Source organism: Ixodes scapularis, unplaced genomic scaffold (genome assembly GCF_016920785.2).
Source record: "Ixodes scapularis isolate PalLabHiFi unplaced genomic scaffold, ASM1692078v2 ptg001158l_1___fragment_3__unscaffolded, whole genome shotgun sequence".
Taxonomy (NCBI): domain Eukaryota; kingdom Metazoa; phylum Arthropoda; class Arachnida; order Ixodida; family Ixodidae; genus Ixodes; species Ixodes scapularis.
Genome location: NW_024610108.1, coordinates 198,069 through 225,434, shown reverse-complemented (window position 1 = coordinate 225,434; position 27,366 = coordinate 198,069). Strand labels below are relative to the sequence as shown.

At 44.1% G+C, this 27,366-nt stretch overlaps 1 protein-coding gene across 1 annotated transcript; it reads left to right on the top strand.

The window, feature by feature from the left end:
- On the top strand, positions 1 to 27,366 carry LOC115324498. The gene is given in 5 exon segments (XM_040218971.2): positions 1 to 51; positions 1,251 to 1,266; positions 3,795 to 3,939; positions 15,875 to 16,259; positions 27,052 to 27,366. Coding segments are annotated over 5 exon segments (900 nt in total). The 3' UTR covers positions 27,355 to 27,366.

Here is a 27,366-nt window from a genome sequence, read left to right as displayed (position 1 = left end):
ATGACTCCCTACATCTTGCTTCTTCTGGCAATATGCTGCACCTCCAAAATCGTAAGTTTGCGTTATCTATATCTTGTCTTCTCAAACTATGGCTCCTAAGAATGTACAGCATTTTTTTCTTGGAAATGCTTATAATGAACGCTACGCGTTCTCGGAAATAGATGCAAATAATGTTCAGCTGCGGCAAGGGACTATTTTGTAGCTATCCTCAAAGGAAAAAACACAGCACAAGAAAAGACATAGATTAGTCTGACTGCGCATGAAGCAAGAAGTTTCTAAGCGAACGCCGATGGACGTCATGAGCGACGCTACAATTCAAACCTAGAGTGGTGTTTAGTAATACATCAAGGTTATACAAATAAATGGATCTGGAAAGGCGAGCTCCAACGAAATATTTCTATAAAGAGTAAATATTTTCACTAAATAAATCAACCGATAAATATAAAATTAAAAATAAAAGTGTAATGAGGTGAACAGGCGCCTCAAACTAAAGCAAAAAACAACCTACATTCTACGTCGGCGAAACAAGGGCGACTGTTCCGAAGGAGCGCTTAAGCGCTCCTTTTGTACTTGCTGTACGATCAGGAAAGTTCTGAACCAGAACGCACGGTGTCAGCCGAGGAGGATCTGGAACTGTATTGAAGAGCAAAGATCAGGAAAAAAAACCCCACTCAAACAGGGTTTGAACCCCATTCCACAGTGCGGCAGCCGTGTGCGCTGCCACCTGCGCCAAGCACGCGGCAGCATTGATTATCAGGCTTCAGTAATTTTGTTACCTGTTGTTTAGCTACCCCAAAACGATTCAATACATAACTTGCACGTGTCGTCAGTCTTCCCTTCTTTCTGGTGGCCAGAAGCGCCTTGTTAATGCAGCGAAAGCTACGCTCTCGTGCGCCCTTTTCCCCTAGTGGCAAGACGCATCTCTCTAATGCAGCTAAGGCCACCTCTCAAGCGCCTTTTCCCCCCTATATATCTGATCAAGTCACGTCCGTGCAAGCTTTTTATAGACATTTTGCCTTCGGAGACAATGTGACACTTAAATGTGTGCAAAGTTTAAATGGAATTGCTAACCATATCTCGCATGTCAGCTTACGATCATCTTCTTTGCTCAAAGTAGCAATATGGGGAACATTGAAGGGTAGAGTATTGATACTATAGTTTTTGCGAAATAGAGTTTTTATTTACGAAAACGCGTATTATTTGTTTTTGCATAAATGCGTCTAATTGTGATGTTTAACTTCGCCCCACAGGTGCTTCAGGGCGCTTGTAAGCAGACGAATCCATGCCTCGTCCCCTCGTGAATCGCCCACTCACTAATAGGTCAGAAGTCCAATGTCGGTTTTCTGAAAGAAAGATCACGCTAACTTCCTTTTCTCCAAAACTACAGCTATACAAAATGAGAGAAGAGACAACACAAGGAAAGTGGTGAATGTTTTGGGCCATCTATGCTCACAGTGAAGGGGCATCTAAACACTCAAAGAGACAGCGAACCCCCCAAAGTTCGTTTTTAAGTTCATTGATAGCACAAGTACTGTACTATCAAAATTATTTCAGTCCAAATTTATATTTTTGTCTTCCAATTTAGGGTTTTAAAATCCCGAAGGCGTCAAGGTAGAACCAAATTTTGTTGACAAGTGCCTGGGTATCTTGGCCTTAATTCGCCAAACAATCGCCAAAGTTGGGCTTCACTAGTGGTTCTTCGGTTCACAATTTCAGCTGAAATCTGACACCTTGCCAGTTACGTGATGAGCCAGAGAAACGGCAAAGGAACTAATTATGCCACTAACTTACGCCTTAGTGCAAAATCGTAGTAGGCCCAGGTTACACCCAAAAGAGGGCCAGGCTTGTTCCAAGGTAGCCGTATCTCTGGCATAAGACTTTATATATGTAATTTTTAAACAAAAATCGTTCAAAAATTGTTAACGCATTTTGTACATCCCGAGCCAGATTTTTGAATTAGAACCGACTGCGAAACAGGTTTTTATTTGAGACTTCTGAGCCTCGAATTAAAAGCACGCCCCCCCCCCCCCCCCCCCCCAATCCCAAACAAAAAAAGAAAAAAAATAACTCTCTGGGTGGGAAGCGTCTGTCATGAAATAAAGAATCCCCCTAGAAATAATTCCAAAGCAATGTTTACACTATTTATATTGTACTTAACAATGTACGCATATATAACCCAATTTGCCTTTTTCAGCGAATATACGTTTTGTGGCATAACAGTTCCATTCGGCATACGGTTGTATGTGGTCACGAGCAAAATAAACCTTCAATTGATTGGCATCATTAAAATAAATTTATTTTCGGAGTTCAGTAGATGAGCGATGAAGGTAGAGAAGGCGCATGGGACGGACAGCAACCTGGCAGTGCGAACTGCACGATGTCTTCGAAGCTTCTGGAGAAACCTTGTGAAGTAAGCATTTGGGTCGGGGGCTGCATGAGTCAGTACAGAGAACTTAGGCGGCAGAAAGTGGGTTGGCGAAAGTGCAATTTTAACAATGAATAAATAAAATAAAGTTTCCAAAAAAACTTAGATTTCCATTGTTAATCAGTGTTTTTACATGTTTGTAAGGCGTATACGTCTTAATGGTTGTCCAGACAGTACTCTTCAGGATGCGACACTTGTCCACCTTATGAAATGCAATATTCCTCTTTCGCCGTTTTATTTAATTTTTTTTTTCGCGTAGAAAGCATTTCTTTTAATGTCCACTCGTGTTCTTCACGAAGGCCTGGAGTATTTGGGTTTACATTCAGTCAATCGCTGAAGGCCTCCGCTGCTGTGTTCAAGTCCCGAAAACGGCAAATGGAAGGATACGAGGCATTCGTGCATGGGGGGGGGGGGGGGGGGGGGGGGAGGGGAGGGGGGAGGGAAGGGAGGGCGGTAGAAAGAATGCGAGCAGCGGCAGAACAGGTGGACTGGCAACGGGCACACCAGGCACACCTTCGGCAGGTCGCGTGTGACTTCATGTCTGGCGAGCACCGACGTCAAAGAACGCCAGAGGAGGCGAGAAGGAAAGCCATGGTGTTTTCCTGGTGGATGTCCGAAGAGGAGACGGACATTCGAACTTCAAATTTCACTTCCAATGCGGAAAAGTGTCGCTTCACAGATTCTGAAAGTATCAATGTTTGGACACACCTTTACAGTTCTCATACGCTTTAGCATTAATCGACGCATCGAATCAGTGACGATATAAATCTGTCTATGTGCGATCCATTTTAAGAAGTTAATTTAATACAATAAAAATATGTTTTTGGAGGGTATGTTTGGTAGCACATGGCCACGTTTTGGAGGTGATCCTCTTAAGTAGAACTTTATACAACTTCGTTAAATTGAAGACAAAATAATCCGCCGTCACCGTTTGTTTTAAATAGTGCCTCAAGCTGAGCTAGATACCTCAAGACAGAAGCGAAAAGGCGGCACTCTTTCTTTGACACCAAACAGAATTGTAAAGTTAGATAAAGATAGTTGCGGATATTTGAATATATATTTGTATTATTTCTTTACCCAAATGAACACAACACACTGTTCGCTGAGATGCCAAAACGTAGCAGCACCTGTTCACAAAACCAAATGGTTTATGAAGCAGCTATACTGCGGGAATTGCTCGGATCGGTAGGACGCAAGTTTAGTCATATCACTGAGCGACATTGTTTAGTTGAACGTGTTCACTGCGTCAATTGAACGTGACTTAGGCTTCGTTTTCCTCGAGAACTATCATGAAAATTACGTCAGAGTGCGTGGTAATTTTTTGTTTCGTGTTTCTTGTGTATTTGTTCGCATTGCACGTAACCAACAGCGACTAACCAACTCCTATTCGACCTCGAGGAAAAGATTCAAGAGTTTGTGGACGCACTGTCGGTGAAGCACGGCGTCAAGGTGTCCTGGTGGGACATATAGGGGAACAACTTGGAACTTAAGTGGTTCAAGATCAGAACACGTCCGTAAGTTGACAACCCATTCATCTTGCATTTGTTGGTTCGATTTGTTGTGTGAGCCTTACGTCTGTCTCTGTGTCTTATAATTAATGAGGCATTTCGATAATTAATCAGGCATTTCGACATTCCGACGCTTAGATTTATTTTCACTGGAGCCAATACTTTTTAACGCACCCGAGCTCAAAGTACAAAATGAAAAAGCTGGCGCTGCGAAACTTGGAGATCAAGACGATGCAGGGTGCCCATTTATATCTGGAAGAACATCGTACCTGAGTGCGGTCGTGTATGCTACGGATATAGAATGCGCAGTTGCAGATTCGGAGCGCGAAGATCTTGTAGCAACGAGCATCAGAGAGCAATTTCTCGGGGAGCCTGGACGTCAGCGCACAGCTTTTGCAGCGGCGAGGGCCCGAAACACACTTGGTCGCTCGGGAGAAGTGTGTTTCGGCGTCTCGCAGCAGCGGGGTGCTAGTCACCTGGCTGTCCTTTCATGCGTTGTCTGCCGCTCCAAGTTTTCCATTTCGGCGGCCATTTCTCGTGGCGATCTGGCAAACTTTGTCAGTATATAGAAGGCTATGCTACTGCCTGAAGCACGTGCATTGCTAGTTACATAATGCCGCCGGTCGTAGTTCACTGCCTAAATCTCTCTGATGCAACGGTGACACCAGACACCCACCGGGGCTGACTAACTTGCCGCTGTGTAACAGCACATTAACGTTTACATCGATATAGCTTTAATCGGCTACTCACACCCCCCCCCCCCCTTCTAAAATGAAAGTGTAGGGCGGAGTATGGCGTCTGTTGCGTGACATCATGGTCTCATGTCACAACACGTCATACGATGTCGGAGTCACGGGTCGTCACGAGGTGCCACGGTGTCACTTCACGCGATGATGTCACATGAGGCCATTATGTCACGTCGGGTCCGCACTGGACATCGTGATGCCACGTGACGCTGATCGCGTGACCTTATGACGCCATGTGACATCACGGACACCCACACACTCTCACACACACGCACGCACGCACGCACACACACACACGCACGCATGCACGCACGCACACACACACGCACACACACATACACACCACAACACGCCCCGTTCTCCAAGGAAAAATAACAGTAAAAAAGAGACTGGATTTGGAATCCGCTGTTTTTTATTTATTTATTTTATTTATTTATTTACAATACTGAAAGCCCTTTCGGGCTGTTTCAGGAGTGTACAGCAATAAAACAACAGAAATAAGAACCAAAGATCAAGAACAATCACCGCAATACAATCATTTGAGTACAATTTCGGTTGAACCACACCACCGAAAGTCACCACCACCGAGGAATACTGGTATGGCTCTGCATATAAATCAAATAATACAGCTTCAAACTTATCGGCACTGCCAATCCCAACAAAGAGGTCGCCATCCAAACTATTCCACTCCTACATTGTTCTTATCAGAAAAGAGTACTTAAAAACATCGAGATTTGGTAAATACGGCTTGACTCCAAACTGATTATTAACTCTCGGGGACCTTCTACCAGGAAGCTGTATATAGTCACTCGAACTGATGTTATAATGCCCATTGTAGAGTTGATAAAAAAATTTTAACCTTCCAATTTTTCTCCGCTGACCCAAGGTTGGCGGCCCCGCTTTTCTTAATAGTTCTGTTACCGATTCCGTGCGGCGATAATCTGAATAAACAAATCTTACTGCCCGCCGCTGGATACGCTCAAGTTGTTCTATTTGATATTTGACATATGGATCCCAGATCACGTACGCGTATTCAAGAGATGATCGAACTAGAGTCTTATACGCAAACAATTTAACTTCAGGCGTTGTATTTTCGAGCGCCCGTCTTAAAAACCCAAATTTTCGCAAAGCCGCACTACAGACATTTTTTTTATGTACCCTCCAGTTTAGATCGTTCGAAAATGTGACCCCTAAGTATTTAAAAGTTTCTGATTGTTTCACAAGTGCACCATTATAGGAATACGGAGATGTATTAGGCGACATCTTTTTTTGATTGTTACAAAAGTTATTTTCAAAATTTATCTTCATATCCCATTTGTGACACCACTCGTGCATAACCATTAACGAGTCAATTAATAGCATTTGGTTCTGTTGTGAATTAACTTTGACGTACATTATACAATCGTCTGCAAAAGGGCGGACTTCAACAGATGGATGAATTTCAGTTGCAATGTCATTTATATACGCAAGAAACAAAATTTGTTTCAAAACCGGGCCCTGAGGCACACCGGAAGTGACTGGCAGCAGCGTGGAAGTTTCCCCCGCGATCTCAACAAATTGAAATCTGTTTGACAAGTAAGATTTGATCCAAGAAACAATAGGCGTACTTACCCCTAAATCTAAAAATTTTTTTAGCAGCTTCGAGTGCGTGACTCGGTCAAATGATTTTGACAGATCAATTGACATCACATCTATTTGACCACGCTCATTTGAAACAGATGCGAAATAATGAGTCGCCTCAAATAACTGGGTGACAGTTGATAACTTCCTTCTAAACCATGTTGTTTTTCGTAAAACATATCATTCTGTTCGATGAAGTCTGTGAGATGTTTACAAATAATATGTTCGAGGACTTTGCAGGCAGTAAAAGTAAGGGATATCGGCCGATAATTTCCAACATCAAGCCGACTCCCGGATTTATGAATAGGGACTACTCGCGCAAGTAACCAGTCCTTAGGTAGCCTCCCCTGGCTCAATGACGCTTGAAAAGTAAGTACTAGAAACTCAGCAGCTCTTAGACAGTAGCGCCTCAAAAATTCATTTGGAATGTTATCTGGACCCGGTGCTTTTTTACATCAATATTCAGTAGCATAGAAAAGAACACCCTCATATAAGACAACAATCTCTGTTTCAGGCAAACCAGTAACATTAGTTATGACACTTTCACGATCATTATCTTCGGTAAAAACAGAATGAAAAAAAATTATTATATTCAGTCGCCACAAATGCTGGATTGCTGCATACTTTTCCATCCTTCATGATTTCGTTTACTATATGTTCCTTACATGACAGATACTGCCGGAATCTGCGTGGCGAGTCCCTTAAGTAATCGTTCAAGGTAGTCGAAAGGAACTCTGTTCTAGCAGCCGTGACCTTTGATCGTACTTCACGGCTTAGATTAGCAATTTCTAAAGCGTTCTTATTTTTCTGCTTTCTTTTTCGTTTTAGTTTACGTTTAAGGTGAATTATTTCCCGTGTTATCCATGGATTAGACTTGTTTCTTTTTATTGTTTTTTTTTCGGAACAAAACTTGCAAGACAGTAGGCGACTGCTTTTGAGAAATAGCCCCACAAACAATCTACGTCATTATTTTTATCTATGTGGTCTAAAGATAGTTCGAGATAACCTAATATTGATGTGTTGTCTGCTCGTGGAAAATCATAAACAAATTTAGGGTCCGTTTTTTTGAAGGCGTAGACTGCTTAACTCTAGAGTCAAGATAACGATTTTATGATCTGAAATTCCGTGCTCTACACACACTTCGTAATTCAAAAAGTAATCAGATACCAGGCAGATATCTAATACAGATTGGCATGATCCCTGAATTCTGGTTGGTTCGTTAACTACCTGCGTCAGTCCATATTTAAGCATTATATCAAACAAATATTCTCCGTGTAATCTATCCGCTCTGCCTGGGCTTAGTTCGTGCCAACCAATATGTGGCAGCTTAAAGTCGCCCGTTAGGATAACTTTAGTTCTGTTTTTCACTAGAGTTGTTAAATAATCGACTATTTTCTCGAGGATATGAATTCTAGTGCCCGGGGCCCTATACACCCCACCAATTAAGAAGACCATCTCCTCAGGAGTAGTTTACACCATAGGCTCTCATGGTCGTTAATACCTGGTAACGCCTCATATTTTAGAGTGTCCTTTATAAGAATGGCAACGCCTCCTCCTCTAGTTTCTCTGTCCTTCCCTAGTAGCATGCTGCAGTCCCTTGGAAACACCTCGCAGTCGGCAATGTTACTATGTAGCCAAGTCTCGGTTACGACAATAACATGTGGATCATGCTGAATAATAATATATTCCAATTCCGGTGCTTTGTTTAGTATGATTGGTGCGTTTATTGTGACTATGCGTACGTCTTTCTTCCTTTTATGTCAATTTTGTTGAGAGGCCATTGGCATGACGCGCGCATTCTGTTGAACGCGCGTGTTCGTTACTGAATCCAAGACGTAGACTACGCCATTTACACAAAGTTTGTCATACACAAGTCGCTCTTAATCTCCGTTCCGTTTCTCTTGTCGTGCCGGGTTCCAAAGTTGCCGTCGCTTTTGCACTGTCTCCTTTGAATAGTCATCGGACATGCTCACGAGGGTATTTTTCAGTTTCCTGCAGTTCTTGAATACCAGCTGCTTTTCGTTGTAATTGTGTTTCTCATTAAACACAATTACGCACTTGACGGTTTGAGCAATCGAAATAAAGCAGCGATTTCGGGAGAATGGCATCACCAGTGTCACTCCCCGAGCGGACATTCGTGATGGCTATTCCACGCAAGGTGCCCTCAACGGCAGAAAAAGCGAAGCGCGAAGCCTGACTTGCCGCTGTAGCGAGAACGTCGGGCTTATACATCAGCGAAGGGATACATTAAGGTCCGATAAGGTGTCGCTGGATTTACGCAGGTCTAATTTTTTTATTTGTATCAGATTTATTTACCTGACGAGGCACTGGTCGGAAGCTCTTCGGAAAGTTTCCAATGTAAAATGCGAACTGAAAATAACTACAGTGCTCATGTTAGAAGTTCGCCTAATTGTTCTGGAGAGGATTCGAATAAAGAAGAAAGAAAAAGCTCGGTAGGCTTTTTTTCAATTCTTACAAACGGACGTTCATAATTAAATCAGAAAGTCCTTATTATGCGGCGAGCATAATTGTTGGGACCTTGTAGTAATCTTAAGAACCTTCGGACCGTATTTAAAAAAGCCGATCTCACAACACGTTCGCCGTATTTATTTAATTATTTATTTATATACCTCAAGGACCCCCTTGGGGGTATTACGTAAGGGGTGGGTACACAGCGTAAAACAAAAGGGTAAAAACACGCCAAAAGCAGCTCGCATACAAAGAGCAAATACACACAAACGTAAAAGGCGAAATATACCCATATAGATGGTTCGTACAAACCTAAAGTGGGGACTCTAGAAAGCGTTCTTTAAATTCCATCGGGTCATGAGTGATGACGACGTTCTCGGGAAGATCGTTCCAATCAATGGCAGTGCGTGAAAAAAATTAATTCTGGAAGGTGACGGTTCTTGCTTTGGGGCGTCTTACGCCGAGGTTATGTCCCGTGCGACGAAGCCGGTGTTCTGAAGATATGATGTATGATGATTGGAGGCACCGGCTGTAGTAAAATTTGCGGAAAAGAGATAGCCTAGCAAGTTTCCGACGGACAGAAAGGACAGGAAGGTTTGCACGGATTTTAAGATTAGTTACGCTAGAAAAGGAAGAGTAATCTGATTAGATAAAACGTACTGCACGATTCTGCAGTGATCCGAGGTTATTGATGAGATAGGCCTGATGCGGGTCCCAGATGGGAGATGCGTACTCCAGTTTAGGACGGACAAGGGATGAGTAAGCAAGTAGCTTTAGATGAGGAGGGGCTAGTTTAAGGTTACGTTTTAAAAAGCCTAGAGAGCGATTAGCAGTGGAGATAACGTGACTGATATGAGTGGCCCAGGAAAGATCAGATGAGAGGTGGACTCCCGATACTTATAGGAAAGGCCTTTTCTGCAGAGGTACACTTTCCGGCAATATGAAAGACCCACTGGGAGCGCGTGGCCGAGGCGGTGGCTGGCGGGGGCGCTGCGAGCGCTCCCAGTGGGTCTTTCATATCGCCGGAGACTGTACGTTATTAAGTGAGTAGGAAAACACGAAGGGGTTTACACGACGTGTAAATGACACGAGGTGGCATTTGTGAACGTTAAGAGATGGAACTGCCCGGAGCGCTCGCAGCGCCCCCGCCAGCCACCGCCTCGGCCACGCGCTCCCAGTGGGTCTTTCATATCGCCGGAGACTGTACGTTATTAAGTGAGTAGGAAAACACGAAGGGGTTTACACGACGTGTAAATGACACGAGGTGGCATTTGTGAACGTTAAGAGACATCTGCCATTCTTCGCACCATGCTTGAATGCGTATGAGGTCGTCTTGAATGAGTTGGTGGTCCGAAGGGTTAGTTACTTGGTGGTAGATGACGCAGTCGTCAGCGAAGAGGCGAATATGCGACGTGATTGATATGGGTAAGTCGTTAATGTATCTTAGAAATAGAAGTGGTCCAAGGACCGATCCCTGAGGAGCGCTTGAGGAGACTTCGGCAATAGAGGATGATGAATGGTTAACGGTAACAAATTGATGTCTATGCGTAAGAAAGCTAATGACCCAGTTCAAAATCGCGGGATCTAAGTTAAGTAGAGTAAGCTTGTATATGAGACGTCTGTGAGGGACCTTATCGAAGGCTTTAGCAAAGTCTAGAATGATGGCGTCAGTTTGAATGTTAGAGTCGAGGTTCACATGCAGGTCACGAACGAAAGACGCGAGTTGAGTTTCACAGGAGAAGTTTTTTCGGAAGCCGTGTTGGGAGGAATGGATATAGTTGTTCTCTAACAAGTAATGAATGATTTTTGAGTAGATGATATGTTCCATTAGTTTACAAAACACGCATGTTAGGGAGATGGGACGGTAGTTAAAAGGGGAGCACTTGTTTCCGTTTTTGTAGATTGGGACGATCTTCCCCAACTTCCAGTCGTATGGCAGGGAACCAGTAGAAAGTGATTGTGAAAAAAGCTTTGTCAATATTACGCTAGATATATCTTTAGTATCCTTTAACACTTTTACATTTATTTCGTCAATACCCGCTGATGAAGAAATCTTAAGGGTGTCGATGATTTTCACAATGCCAGCCGGTTCAAACGTGATCAAAACCATGGATGTAGAAAAGGCAGGAGGAGCCATAAAAAACATATCATTGCACTCTTGTGTAAACAGTGAACAAAAAACATCCTTGAATTTTTCTGCACATTCGTCATTAGGAACCGAAGACTCATCGTCGTTTTTAAGATTGATTACGATATCAGGTTTACGACTAACAACTTTCCAAAACTTTTTTTGGGTTTCTCTGCAGCATGCATGGGAGATCAGCATTATAAAATGCTCGTTTTTGTGTTCTGATTGCGCTTCTGAATTGTCTGTCGGCACTATAAAACTTCTCCCAATCCGAGTTGCACTCCGTAGTTTTGGCTTTACGAAAGAGTCTCTTTTTTTTGTGCTTAAACGTTTCAGGGTGCCATTAAACAATGGAGCAGAAGCGCTTTCGAAAAATGTCACAGTTGGGATGAAACTTTCAGCTAGTTGTTGCATTTTAGATTTGTACATTGTCCAATTTTCGCAGACAGACCGATCATCAAAGTCTATCATAGGGACATCTAGGAATTTTCTTAGCTCAGTATTCATTGGTAATTCCCCCTTCTCGTATAGTTTTACGGTTTTCTTCCGCTTCGATGTTGATCGAATATTTAAAGAAAATGTGCAGTAAATCACCTTATGATCACTTATTTCGTGTAGGTAGTGTATCGACTTTAAAGAGTCAGGATCAGAAACAAGAATGAGGTCAAGGATATTAGAAGAGTGAGTGCTTGATCGTGTGGGTTTAGTTACAAGCTGTGAAAGGTCGAAATTGAGGCAAAGGTGAACGAAACCAGTCGCTTCACTCGTATCAAGGGGGACTGGAACGGATAAGGCGGACCAGTCGATAGAAGGCTAATTAAAATCACCGAATAGCAGAATACTATATTTGGAATAATTAAGGTACAATTCGGTGATAGCTTCATTAAGGTTAATTAGAAAAGATGGATCGCTGTGAGGGGGTCGGTAACATACACCGATAAGGAGCGAAGCATGTTAAACCTTGCAAGAAAGCCAAAGCATTTCCAACGGTGAACAGAAGTTTACTAGGTTCAGCACAAAACTATCTCTTATCGCAATCAAGGCCCACCCTCCCCGGCCACTTGCCCTATCTTTGCGGAATATATTGAACCCAGAAGTGCCCGTAGAAATTTCTGTATCAGTTACTGATGATGACAGCCATGTTCCAGTAAGCGCAATAATGTCACAATCGGTGGATGCAATTAGGCTACATATCTCGTCTTGTTTAGAAATCACGCTTCTTATATTTGCGTAAATAAAGGCCAGTGGCTTTGGGAATGTGTGTTCATGACCGCGGCGACAAGATCGGGTTAGTTAAGGAGGACACTCTTTTATGGTGTTTGACGCGTCATAAAAAAAGTACCGTTTTTGTCCAATGAGGAGCGTTTTGAAACGTAAGGAAAAGGGCATAGCTTGGTTACGCGCGAAAGTTAACAAATTCCTCCTAGCAAGCTGAACTGAAGGCGAGAAATCTTCACTTACAGCGAAGCTAGTGTCCTTGAACTTTTTACTTCGAGAAAATATTCGTTCTTTGGTTTTATGAAGAGCAAATTTTACAATTATCGGGCGGTTCTGATCGAGACGATATCGACCTAGTCGGTCGGCACGCTCGATGCCATCTGGCATGATGTTGATGTCAAGATGTTGTGAACAAAGGTTTATTATTTTCTGTTCCGATTGGTGCCCACGTTTCCTTACCAGAGTCAGGGAGGCCAAAAAAGATGGTTCGAGCGCCGCGATCTATTTTCCGAGTCATCTACGCGTTCAACCAGAGTCGCTGAACTATCAGTAAGGGTCGTCGTGACAGCGCGGAGTTCATCAAGATCATTTCGGATCTAGTTAAAATGAGAAAACTCCTGCTCTATTCGCGTCATTCTGTCAGACAAAGCGTTGACCGTCTGGTCAGTGAGTGTAAGTTTGTTTTTGATTGCATTCAGCTCGTCGAGTACAGTTGTTTGGCCGGCGTCAAGTTTAGTCAGCAACGCCATCATAGCTTCTGTGGTGACAGGGCCGGGATTTAGCTCTACATCTCCACAGAGGAGCAATAACTGCCGTACCACGGCAGTACACTCAGACACAATATCAAGACAACACTGGGGGCCTGGTAGCAAGAGCAAACACCTATTACTACTCTTTTCTGTGTAAAGGCAGCAGGAATTACGCACCTGTATGAACTAGACGAAGGGCGAGTTTGTACTCATCTTGGTAGCGATGCCACCAGGCCCACAGTCCGGCGCGGTCAATGCTTCCTCGTTTATATATGCGAGTCCGTTGCTGTCGATGCCGCTTGGCTTGTAAACTGGCTGAAGATAGTTGCACCGTTGGAAACGCCGAAAGACAGGTCAGGGGAGTTGATAGCACCGTCATCCCACGAGCAATCAGATGGAGCATACCACGCACGTGCCGGGCAAAAGCCAGACACAGCCGCGGGCTCAGCGAAGGAAGCGTTGAAGATCAGAATCTGTACGAACAAGACGAAGGGCGAGTTAGTACTCATGTTGGTAGCGATGCCACCAGGCCCACGTGACGTTTTAGTTCACAGGAGGTAGACAGAAGTGCACGAGAGGGTTCGCGCCATCTTACGCTCTACACGTTGTTGCGAGGTTGTTGCGCGTCTACGAAAGACTAATGTTCCATCAATTCCTTGCTGTGGCGGCGGCGTAGTCAATCTTATGGGTGAGTTCGGCCTATGTTTAACACCTTTACACATTGGTTTTCATATGTTTGTCTTTTGTCCCGCATGACCTTTCCTGCAAGGGTACAATCTCGAGCTCTAGAATACTCCCTTTGGGGAGAGAATTGAACTATATAAGGCGCTTTGTCCAGCTGCTTTCCAGCACCCTACATGGTGTTTAGTTTATCCAACGAAAGGCCTGTAGGTCGAATCCTTGACGTCATCTTCTCAATCAAACTCAGATTGCAAGTTGAAAAAGAATGCTCTTTCAGGCTTTCAGCTTCCACTCGTGTACTTCGGTTTTCCTGAATTTCAGACGCAGCCGAAGCTGCGAGCTGGTGGGACTAATCAGACATAATGCCCCTTCATACAAAAAAATAGCGAAAACCTTTGAAGAATTCTGCCTGATATCTTGGGCCGTTCCAGGCCGCGCTACCGCGGACGCACGAGCGCGAAAAGCAAAATATAACAATAAGAGTGTGCATGAAGGGCGAGGAGGGAAAAGGAATGCTATGATGTCGGAGTGCAGTGCACGACATGAGCTCAGTGTCGCCAATCAAATTGCACCGACTGTGCAACGTCGCGACATTCATCGTCTTTATTTGAGCACATCCTTCGAGTCTGGTAGACCATGACAGTGCTCTTTTAGCCTGTGTGTATGTATCTGCGTGTCTTTCAGCTTTTGACTGCCCTCTGACTCAAGTATAAGGCCGTCTTCTATCTTGGGCGTATCCAGGTGGCGCTGCAGTCGACACGCGGGTGTAAAAAAGCAAAACATAAAAATAAAAGGTGTGCGCGTCAGAGGAGGAGGGAGGAGATGTCGGTACCTTTTTATTCAGGGACAGGGTTGCCAGGTTGGGCTATAGTTAGCCAAATTGGGCTATTTTTTTTTAAGTTGGCATTAAAAGGTGGTAGTTGGCTATTTGGCTAGTATTGGGCTATTTCTGATCTGTGCTGGGCACACCGAAATCACTCAAAGCACATGGGTTTATAGGCTGAAATATGGTATTTATAGAATAAGTTACGTGAACATTTGGCGCTTCAGTCTTTTAACTCTGATAAGTATGCGACAGCAAGCAAATTTTTCAGCTTTTTGCGCACCTTGTGCAATTGTTTACGCTTCAATATTGTCCAAATGCGAGCGTGTGCTGTTACTTCTAAATCTCAATCAGTGACGGCGCAATTCCTTACGGCCCCACTAGCATCCGTTTTGCGCACTCTTTAGGTTGCCTGTTGATTGGCGTGGACCTATACCTTGTGTTTAGTTATGCATAATTTTCCCGTGACGTCATTGAGGTCACCGTGCCCCGATACTAAGCGTCCCATTAATACAGTGGAAGGTATGTTGTCATGCGCTTGTACGAGCGTTTCAGGAAGTTCGCCGAACGTGCAAGGGACGCCATTTCTGAGATATTTCGGCATTGTTGTAGAGCACACAACAAGGTGTTCATTTTTATGTTCTAAAATCCTTCACACTGGGCACAGAGAAAAACGGGTCGACACATGTCCCGTTTTGTCCGTTGTGATGTACCCATTTTCTGCCATTGGTTCTTCGGGCTAGTGATGCTAGTGGTGTGAATATTTCTATTAGATATATAAAAATTTATTAGGTGTTCTTATGTTTAAAACAAGCTTTTCAAATGGTCAATTTTTTGTGGCTCTTTTGGGCTATTTTTTTAAAACATCATTTGGCTATTTTGGGCTATATCTCGGAAAAATTTGGCCGGTCAGAGTACAAACACCTGGCAACCCTGTTCAGGGACATTAATCAGACACCGCCATAAGCGCGCCATGGTGGTGTTTGTCATGTTTCTGTACGTGTTTTTATCATGGCTGAACCAATCACAAACAAAATGCACCCAGTGTGTTTCGCTTTTGACGCTGCTTGGTTGGCCTCATGAGCTCATAGCGTAGGCTGCGTTTGGACTTGAGCTGAGACGAAGTTTTGTGAAAAGGTGCTTCATTGACTCAGCGAGATCCTCGGGTGAACACTGTCGCAAATTGAGCCGGGCGACGCGTAGATAAGTCCAACAAATTCTTCATGTTGTTTATGTCACCATGGGTTTAATTGTGAACTCAGTCTCTGCGGACGCGACACTTACATCTTTTCTCCTTTGAATACGGCCTATTTGAAATGATGGAGGGTGCCAGACTCCTTTTTTTTTTTCGTGTTTGACAGAAATATCCTGTGTTCACATTGTGAGTAATAGCGCGGAGATTTACCTGAATATTTAGAAATGGCTTTTATACTGATTTTACTTTAATGAAAAGTCCAACCTTGACCACCTGCAAATTATTCACACATTGCTGCGTGTCATGTTGCAGCAGCAAGATACTCGTCTGTGCGAGTCCCATCAAGTATGGTGAGGCGAAGATCAATTCACTCTAACCAAAGGTGATCTATACAAACTGGGCCCACAATGAACAACCCTTCAACTCAATGACGACCACGGTGAAGAGGTTCACGATGCACAACACGACGCACGCGCTCAGCACTGAGAGGGCGTTCAATTGCGGCTTTGATTTATCCGGGAACGCCAAGCTCAACAAATCTGTGGGCATCCCTGGCAGCGTATTCACAAATTTCACTCTGAGAAACCTCAACAGCGAATCTCACACTGAGACCGAGAAGTACTCCGTCAAGCAGGTCGTCACTGTGCCGCCACTGAGATCCGTGAAGATCGAGTGGCTGATCACCGACGTTTTCAGGGTGCGTGAACAAAGATTGAGAGTTGTCGCGTAGTTTCTGGTCTGGCTTGCCTACCGTTTACGTCACTATGGTCACTGAATGAATGAGAACAGCCGGGCACCTCCTTCAGATGACCGGCGTTCAGCTAGATCTCATTGACTCGTCGTGATTGGGCTGTTCATCCACGATCGACCCCTCATAAAAGATATTCATCCACTTTATACATTATATTTACAGAAAATTATGTATGGTGGTTATAGATATCAAGAAAATTAATCCATTTTTCTATACACTGTCTCTATCGTTTGAAATTTCTATAGATCTTAGTGTATAGAGATAGGATATATAAATTGTATAGAACGCGGATAGTGATTCCAACGACAACGAATGACGAACGCCGATAGGTCAGTTTTTGCAACAAAAAACAAAAACATAATTTCAACATTCATTTGAGGGCTGGAATAATATATCCATAGAAACACGCACTGGCGTTTGCCGTGTGGAAACACGCAGGTATCACAAACACGCATGACATGGATTACTCACAACACTATTAATTTGGTGTTTTTCGCTGCTCCACCTTGATATGTACCCTCAACTTTAAAGTCATTCATTTGACCGACGACCATCCCAGAATGTAAAAACAGATTAGAAGTAGGTCGCTCTCTGTTTCACCAATAATTTATGCGGAAAGTAGTTTACAAGCGTGGGTGAACTGCACGTACAACTATAAAGCATTGCGAAAGGTAATAATTATTTGCTTCAGTCGAAACAAAAAGAGCCTCCGCGAGGAGGCTCCAGCTGGGTATGATGTCGCTTAACCGCACCCCATTTTATTATTCTATCGAATTTAGTCTATAACGTTTTTGATAATATATGGCGGAAAGTCTATTTAGACGTGACAATAGACATTCTAAAAGACTTCTAACATCTGTACTAAATAGATTTCGTTTGTAAATAAGCCTATAGAAAGTCTTATAAATTTTCGATACGACGCGACTAGATAGGAAGTTGAGAAAGTCGTTAAATTTTAGATATGATTTCTCTCCACTTCCAGAATTAGTCTTTGTAAGGGAGGGTTAGGAGACGCCCACGCGTTATCGAAAAAACACGAAGCTTCACGCTGGAGGCAGGACGACTCTACGACCTGCGTGCCGTCCTCATCGTGTTGGTGACAATCATCCAGTGTTGGACAAAATACTCGATAAAAGTATTTAAGTTAAGTTACTAAATACCTGCGTCATAAAGCATTTAAAATACTACTCACGCTACTTTCACTGTAAAGTATCTTGAGTAGAGTCCAAATACTAAGAATTGTATTTCAGTTACTTTTCAAGATACTTCCGCATTGCTTAATGGACCTTTTCCATATACCGACGGCACCAGGCGGTGGCTGCGCGAACTAAAAAATCGAGGAAGTGACCTGCGCTACCAATCAATAATGGGAGCTACGTTACCAGTTGCTTCGCTCTCTGAGCAGCCTGAGCAGCGTCGCGTGCCCAATGCAACGAGGTAGGCCTAGCGCGACTTTAAAGAAAGAAATCCGTAGCGTCCACCCAAACGTCGTGTTTTTCTTTCCGTCCACTTTCTTTTTTTGTGTAACACAATTATATATATGCTGCAATTACGTGTTCTACTCGTCGATTTACAGCCTCATTCCGAATTTCCTCGATTTTTTCGTGCCGACTTCCACCGCTTGGCATCGGGCGCTCGCGCGTGCGCAGAACGCTTCTCGGAAAAGGTCCATTTGTATCGACGTCATTGACAACGACAATTATGCAGTTACGCAAATCTAAGTTATCACAATGGTTTACTAGCACGCAAGAACACAAAACGAAAAAAAAATTACCGTAGGGCTGTTTTATGCAGTCCGACTATAAAGAGCAAAATATTACAACGAATTATAAACGATGAGGCGGCGAATAAGTGGAAAAACTAAACGTTTAATGGGGCGAACTTGTTCCCAAAACAAAAAAGAGAGAAAGGCTAGCGTCGATGTCGACAAAACAGCAGGATCAACCGCTGGGGCGAGACTGACTCCGGACTGCCACTCGGAGCACCTTTTGTACCCGCGTGTGTTTCTGGAACATTCGGCGTAGAAAGTTCGGCACGTAGAACATTCGTAACTCGAACAGACGACAAAATTCTCGAACTTACCAGAATGTCAAGTTGAAAAAATAAATAAAAGAAACGTCCGCTTTCTGGTATCGAACCCGGAGATTCCGCGCGAGAGACAAGCGCGGTAACCATTCGGCGACGCGCAGTGGCAGCAACGCACGTGGCAATATCACTGATAGATGTTACAAAACATTTCTAGGACAACAAGAAAGAGGCCGCTTTAGGTATTGGGGAGGAGATCAGACCGTGTCGCCCCAAGCGATTAACTTTAGAACTAGATTGAAGGGGAAAACAGAGCACCATTTTCTGCCGCTCTTCCTGTAAGCCTGAAATTTTATGCTAATCTGCTCAATGGCTACTTCAACATTCTTTTTCGTAACTGGTCCCTACGGGGCTATTACCGGGCACAACCCTGCCGCCTAAAAAGCGACCACTTGCGACAGAGTTGCCCTGCTCCAGACGCTCAAATGGATACCGTCGCGACTACGAGCCACATTTCTGCAGCGGAAGCACGTCAACCACTACAAGAACCTCAACTGACGGCTAAAGACATCAATGACGACATTCCATTGAAGAAACAGTGCGTGAATCTTCCCTCGGAACAAATGGACGACGACAGGACATCCAACTACTCGTTTCATGACGGCACACCTGGAGACGAAGACGACTTCGCTCAAGTCACAGTGTGGAAAAATCGCCCCGCCGGAATCCCACTGATTATCAAGCCAAAAGAACAGGGAACTTCGTTCTGGAAAATCAACCCCAACAGAATAGCAAAAGAAATCGTGACAGTATCCCAAGAGAAATTACTAGCACCTCGCATAAGGAAAGATGGCACAATCACGGTCAACACGGCGACGCTGAACTCAACGAACAGGCTTCTTATGATGAAATATCTTGTCGGAATAGATGTGACAGTGACCGTGTCCGAGTCATACACGCGCAATGTTGGCAAGGTCAACAACCTTCCTGTCCAGTACTCAGACTACGAACTGCTAGACTACCTGAAGGACGCCGGTGTCATCGCAGTCCAACGACAAATTGCATACTCAAGAAAAGAAGACGGCAACATGGAGCAACAACCAACAGAAAGTGTCCTTCTTCACTTTCCACAGAATCGCCAAATGCCTGCACGGGTCCTATTGGGCTTCACCAGTCATTCTGTGATGGAGTACTTTGGAACCCCAGTACAGTGCTTTCGATGCCAACGACACGGGCATCTCGCAAGACACTGTCGCTGCCAACAGAGATGCAAGGTGTGCGCTGGACCACACAGCTACAAGGACTGCATGGACAAAACTGATCCAAAGTGTGCAAATTGTGGAAGCAATCACTGCGCTTCGTTTTCAGGCTGTCCTCACAAAAAGGCAGCAGCTGCAGCCAGAAAACATGAAATCCTAAATAGACCAATACAAAATAACCGTTATCCTTCCCCGAATCTTGAGGTCACACGCACCCCGCTGCCTCCTCTACCACATTCTCGCCCACCTCCCCTTCCCCTTCGTCCCTCTACATCATCAGAGAAGACACCAGTATCTCCACGACCTCAAAGGCCGCAGTATTCGGACGTGTTAAAACGCCAACTAAACGCCCAGATAAACTTCAAGACTCCATCTCACCTAAACTCGGCGATACCTGGTCAAACGCCTCCAGGAGACCGAGCATCAAACCTCTCCCCTGTGCCAGCACCCCGCACACAGAAGCGTGATATACGCAGACGCGATCATCGGGAGGATTACTTTGAAACACGGCAATCGAGCGACGTCTCGCATTTGCTAGTACCGATGTTTTTTACGGCTCTAAGGGCCATACTCAGCGCCGTGCCCGCAGCCAACAATCTTCCTGAGGTAACAGCCCTATTCGCTATGGAAAGATTACTTAAGTCTTCACGAACATCGATGAATGACGAGTATTCCAATGCCTGATTTGTACAGCCATATAGGAATATTTAAGTGGAATGCCAACGGATTACGGCAAAAGTCTGGTGATTTTCGTCAACTTCTTAAAAAGAACACCATACCGATACTTGCATTAACCGAAGCTCGCGTGGACGACGACTTTCGCCTCTCAAACTACGTGCAGTACAAATCATTTCGTCAAAATGGTCAAAGTCGAGCGATGCTAGCTGTACAGAAAGATCTGGTATCAGTACATCTGTCCTCTTCTACGAAAGATAGTCCAGAATTCGTCGCCTGCAAAGTACGGTGTGGTAAGTCTTCAGTTACAGTTGTGAGCGTGTACATCGAACCGCAAACTCCAATAACTTCATTTGGATTTTCTGAAATATTTCGTCACGTATCTGCTCCTTTTATTATATGTGGAGACTTCAATGGACACCACACGATGTGGGGGAGTGACCATTGCGATCGACGTGGAAATGTGATTGCCGAGTATGTGGACAAGTATAACATATGCGTCCTCAACGACGGATCGCCGACCTTTGTTCGTGGCCCTACCTACTGCAGCTGTTTAGACCTGACTCTATGTTCTCCAGACATTTCACCTCAAATGACATGGATGACAGACAGGGAAACCCGAGGTAGCGACCATTTTCCCATTCTCGTACAACACCCTCTTCTTAATATTCGTGGGCAGCAACATAGAGCACGGATAACAAACTGGTAGATGTTCAGACATTTAAATACTTTAAGACATACCGATTTGAAAGAGCCCGATGATTTGGCGAACTCGATCTTGCTTAGTTACGAACGGGCAACGCGTCTTGTACCTGTACCTAACAGACACGTTGGTGTCAATGGTGAATACGAAAAGCTACGCGCAGAAAGACGAAGAGCAGAGCGCCGCTATAGAAGATCAGGAGATGTTGAAGACTATAACCAGGCCCAACATATTCACAAGCTCATGCGTCGAGAGCTGCAAATTCTTTCAGTCCGCCGATGGAGGAAGTTCAGCGGCAATCTGACCCCCTTCGCACCGATTCCAATAGTATGGAAAATACTTCGTTCTCTTCGCACGCCTGTTATGCAAAAACAACCCTTCCGCGCGCTAGCGCTTCTGAGGGGCATATCGGAAGTAACAATCGCGGATGAATTTTGCGCTCTGTTAGCACAACAAAGCGATGTGGTAACAACTTCCCAATACAAATCTTCCAAGACGCAGGCTACTCGTAGTACCCTCGAGAACAAGAGGCATCTAGTGCATGCAGAGCTAGATCAGGAAATCAACATACGTGAAATATTTTGTGCGCTTCACAACACACTCAAGTCTACAGCTCCTGGTCTCGATAACATCACTTACGATGCACTGGCAAATCTCGGCCCCGATGCCACCAGCACTCTTCTCAAAATATACAATCAAGTTTGGAAAACAGCGACAATACCGGAATCGTGGAAGTTAGCTAAAATAGTTCCGCTCTTAAAACCTGGGAAATCACCACTGAGCCTGGATTCCTTCCGCCCTGTAAGTTTAACCAGTTGCGTCGGAAAGCTGCTCAAGAAGATCTTACATAACCGCTTACAGTGGTGGTTGGAAACTAGTAAAGCGTTTCCCGAAGAAATTACAGGATTTCGTCCACGTAGTTGCACAATGGATGGTATCTTAGACCTGACCACCTGTGTAGAGTACGAACGAGATAACGGAAACATTACAGTGGCAGTGTTCCTAGATATTCGCCGAGCATTTGATACGGTTAGTCACGCTCATGTTCTTGAAGGGCTTGTGCTTCTTGGTGTACATGGACGCATGCTTCACTGGATACAAGAGTTTCTTCGATGCAGGAACATTGTAGTGTGTACAAATGATGGAGACAGCAAGCATCATGAACTCCACCATGGAGTACCCCAAGGTAGCGTGTTGAGCCCTACTCTTTTCAATGTCGTAATGGCGCAGTTACCGCAGAAACACCACCCACCTTTACGAATATCTATATATGCTGACGATATTTGTATTTGGATCTCTGGCTCGTCTCCAGATATTTTAAAGAATCAGTTACAGGTAGCCTTAGACACGACAAACAATTTTTTAAGAGAACGAGGAATGGAGCTATCTGCCACAAAATCTGCATTTATACCATTTACCAGAAAAAAGCTTCCTGGTTTCGAAATTAATGTAAATGGAGACTCAATTCAGCGAGTTCAATCATACAAATTTCTTGGCGTCCTACTGGATCAATCCCTGATTTGGTCCAAACATATAGATATGCTGGAGGGGAGAATTAATAGTGTAATTAATGTTTTTCGATGCATCGCGGGTGCAAAATGGGGAGCCTCAATTGACTCAATGCTCTCATTCCACACAGCGCTAGTGCGACAGGCAATTGCCTATTCTATACCTGTGTTAAAGGGGCTTTCCAACACATCAGAAGCTCGCCTTACTTATATATTTGCAAGAAGTCTAGGAGTATGCTTAGGTCTTCCGCGAATAACATCCAGTGCGCTTGTACCCGCTACAGCCAAAGAACCACCAGTAACTATCCTAAGAATCCAGGAAGTATGTCGTAATTTTTTTAGACTTTCTGCGCGGCCACTTTTTATTGAAATTCTTTCTCGGAAAGGGACGAACTTTCTTCGAACATTAAATTTCGTGCCCCTATTAATCCCTGAACAAACACACTGGGTTCAGGACATTCATAAGCCACCATGGAAGCTACCATTACTAGACGTCCACATGAACATTCCAGGCATGGAAACAAAAGCCTCGGTCAATACACACGTTGCAAGGACATTGACTCTTGCACATCTACAGCATAAATACGACGACAACATCCACGTGTATACCGACGGATCAACCAAGGATGAAGGATCAACATCAGCATTTGTGGTACCCCAGTTCAACCATTCGTCATCCTTTCGGTTGTCATATCATACTTCTTCAACTACCGCAGAATTGCATGCTTTACTTGCGGCTGCTATATACATCGAAAACAGCTCGACAGCGAATTCCTGGGTTATATGTACGGACTCCAAGCCAGCACTACAATCCATTAATACCCTGAACACTCGCAACAAAAATATGGCTCTTGTGTACCGAATTTGTGAAGAACTTGGGGAAGCAATAAGGATTGGACATACGGTACACCTCCAATGGGTTCCTGGACATAGCGGTATGTTAGGAAACACCCAAGCTGACCAACTGGCTACGGATGCATATACAAGCAACAACGTTCAGCTCACACCTTTTACAAAAAGCGATGCCAAGCGGTCCATTCGTTGTCTGAGAAACATGATGTCCCCTGACACATGGCTCAAGAGCATCTCGGAACAGAGCCTACTCCTTCTAATTGATCCAGACCTTCGGTGCCCAGTCCATAATTACTTGAGCAGACCTATTGAAACACTAATTCATCGCCTACGACTAAATGTTGCGTACACCGGCAAATTTCTTTACCGAATTCAACAGGTGGAAACACCGAGCTGCACGTGTGGCCACCCCGTGGAAGACGTCGAGCATATAATAATGGACTGTCCCAGATACGACCAGTGGCGAACTCGATTACGAGTTGGACTAAGCATACTTGACAATCGCTCTTTTTCTTTGGCCAAAGTTTTAGGACCTTGGCCGGACTTAAAAAGCCAGAAGAGGGCATCAACTTTACTACGTGATTTTTTTACTGAGACAAAGATAGTTTACAGATATTAGGTATCATACGAAGGTCAAAACACGCACAACGCGCCCTTAAAAGATAACTGCGTTTTTTATAGTAAGTTTATTACTATGTTACAGTAATCTATTGTACATATGTACATATGTATTTATTGCGTAATCGCTTCTCTCACCGTGTATTTTTTTTGCGTGTACGGCAACTGAGAGTATTATTCATGGTGTTATCATTTTATATTTGGATGTTATTCATCATTCATACTGTGCATTACTTGATCTGAAGTAGCCGGTCCCAGGATATGGGACCAAACTCTTCAACTCATCAAATAAACATTGAATTGAAGGGGAAACAAATAGAATGGCTCAGCGCTCGGCTGACTTAACCGAACGCGGCCTCAACGTTCGGCTGGAGTTCGTGTTCTCCGTTGAGGGGAATTAGGGGGCTCTTTTGTTCCCACTCCGGCCTGCATGAACAATGCAGCATGCACCCTACCCAGCTCAGCACAAAAGCCCAAGTGGGTCAAGTTCGCATCCTCTGACGACTGTTTTCGGGGGAGATCCGGCATATAACGTCACTTCACTAATTGTTGGTATTCTTTCATTACACAATGCCCCGCGCTCTATTAAAAAATATGACACGAACATGCCCACAAGACCTGTGGGCATGTGCAGAGGTCTTGTGTTGGGCAAACACCGAGGCGTGGGGATGACAAACGGGTCAGAGCGCTTCAACTATAGTGACATCGCTGAATATCACATCCTGCGGCGCACCTTAGACGCATCGTTTAACTACAATCCATATTCCATATACTTCACTATAAACAAACTTAGGACACGGATATGAGTGAATGGATAACAAAGAGAACACACTTAATAGCCACGGCAGTGGTCTCACCTTCTTCAAATAGGTTGCGTTCAGAAAAGCGCTCAACGTTGGGGGACACTTTGTTGGCATTTTGAGAGGTCACCGAGCTCCTATTTCGTTTCCTGTACTGTTCCCTGCTAATCAATGTTCACTTACAGACAGTGTTCGCGAGAGCAGTAAGTTCCAAACTGACAACACACAAAAAAAAAAAAAAAAAAACTCGATGCTTTGCCTTAGCGGGGTCAAATATACAAAAACAAAACAAAAATGTCTACTTTTTTGTGTGTGTTCATTTCTCATTTTCTTCTATTTGTTATTTCTTGACACTTACGTCTGCACTGTTTTCGTAGGTCGTTTCCCGGTCTGCTTGCGCCTCAGCGTGGCATCTTTACTTCCATAAAGATGCCTTTGGTTTGAGGATTTCTTTGGGGGAAACTTTATAGAAACAAAAGGGGATTTTGGAAGGCGAGGGGAGAACTTTCCTTGTACGAACTTAGGGCTGAAATATGAGTCACAGTCGCAAAAAAGCGATATTTTCACGAGCTCAATTAAAGGCACCGTAGCTAATTGGAGCTAGCAACAGGATTCGGTTGCTCGAAAGAATGTTCACGTTTGCCCGTGCCACGCCCACCCCACTTCATACCGAAAAACTCGGAAAATCGCGGAATGTCAGAGATGTATTTAAGATAATGAGTACAAGATACTCGGAATTGTAATTAAAATAGAGTATTAAATACTCTCCATCAAAGGCAATTGCAAGATACCAAGATACCCCAGAAAGTATTTAAGATACAGTATCTTGAGTGGAGTATTTGAGACAGGCACAAGTCTGCACTCGTCAGTTGATGCTAGAGTAGGATTAAGAATAACAGCTAATCGGACAGCGTTAGTTTATTAAAAGTGCCGGGAAAGTACAAGAACTCCGCCGTGTCCTGTGCAAGATTTTTACACGCTACTAATACAAACGAATGACAGCATGGGGGGGATTTCGCATAGAGCTTACAGTTATTTCATAAAATACTCTTATATTCTGGTATTTCATAGTGATGTCAGTGTATCATTCGCTCAGTAGATTTCCCACTTGTGTGTTGCACAAAGCCCGACACACGCGTAAGCAAAGACTGATATTTTATTTATTTTCTTAACTTGAACGGTCGTATTAAAAACCGGCAAGGTATAGAAATGTTCTTAAGTTAGGCGCGAGGCTGGGAAGCGAACCCTGGTGTTGAACACTGACACATAAAAAAAAATATTCAGATAGTGCCGACGTCTTGTTGAGCTGACTGTATGGCGAGGGGTGCAACAGCTGTCACGTTCCATATCGGTTCGCTAGTCACTAGGCTCCGAAAGCTTAAAAAAACATTATTATCATCATTATTATACCCTGCCGCATCATATATCCATATGCTCCTGGATCGACGAAGGTCCAGGAATATGAAAATAAGCACAGCCCATACAGTGTAAATAGGAGACTAATTTGAGAAAATACCATGCCGGGAATGCAGCTCAAGTTAATCCGCCCCCCCCCCTCCCCCTTTCCACAAAAGAAAAAAAAAGAAGAAAAGCTATTCCTGCCAAATGTTGTACTTTCACAAGCTCGGGGTATTAGGCCTGACCTAGTATATCCAGAGCTTTTCCAAGTGTGTTACCGGCGAAAACATGCATGACTCCGTGTCTTGCATCAGGTATTGCGTATCACGGGTGTTTAGCAAAGTAAAAAATAGTGTTGGTTTCGAATCCTTCCAAATTATGGCTCCTAAAAGCGTGTCCGCAAAGTCAAAGTTAAATGCTGCGCCTAATCGGCTGGTTTCATTCTAAAGAAAGGTCGAGAGGACGCCGTGTGACCGAGTTTTGGGTCGAGTGACAAAAGAAGGTGGTTGATATTGATCCTCAATCGTTCGCTGGGACTGGTCAGGTATCCTTTGTCGTTTTCGTAATAAAACTTTGAATTTGATTTTAGACATACTAGCGAGATTATCATAATGTAAAGAAATGAAATGTTTTGTTTTTTTTAATAGAGAAAATTCGGAAATTTTTATTCGAAAAATGAATTCGGTTTAACTTTTTCCGTTATATTGTCTCAGAAAGGTTGATAGAAACAGACGACTCGGGAGTCTCCACTCCCGAGTCGTCTGAAGATTGCTTCGTACCTAGTAAGACTGCGGCACTCGCCGATATCAATGCCTAGGGACGAATCACCAAGGAAGAATCATAACTGGCACTGCGTCTCTAAAGCTGTTCATGTCTATAATTTACAATGTCTTCTTCCAGGAAATCCCTTGGACGGCCGACATAACAGTGACCGGATGGTTCGCGGTTCGATACGAGAGGCGAGTCAATGGCGCATTCCTGTGGTACTACCACGTGACAAAACTGCGGGATCCGCTTTTTAAGTGCGTCGGACGGGGGGTGATGCAGTTCACCACCAATGGAACCTTTTCGAGCGTCTACGGCGTTGACGCTCACCTCAGAGTGTCCGAATACGCGCTCATGGACAAGAACGGGGAACCCTTGGTAATCACCAACCGCACACCACCTTTGAAAGCAGGCCAAGGAAACGTCACTGCCCTTTAATAAATTGTTTTC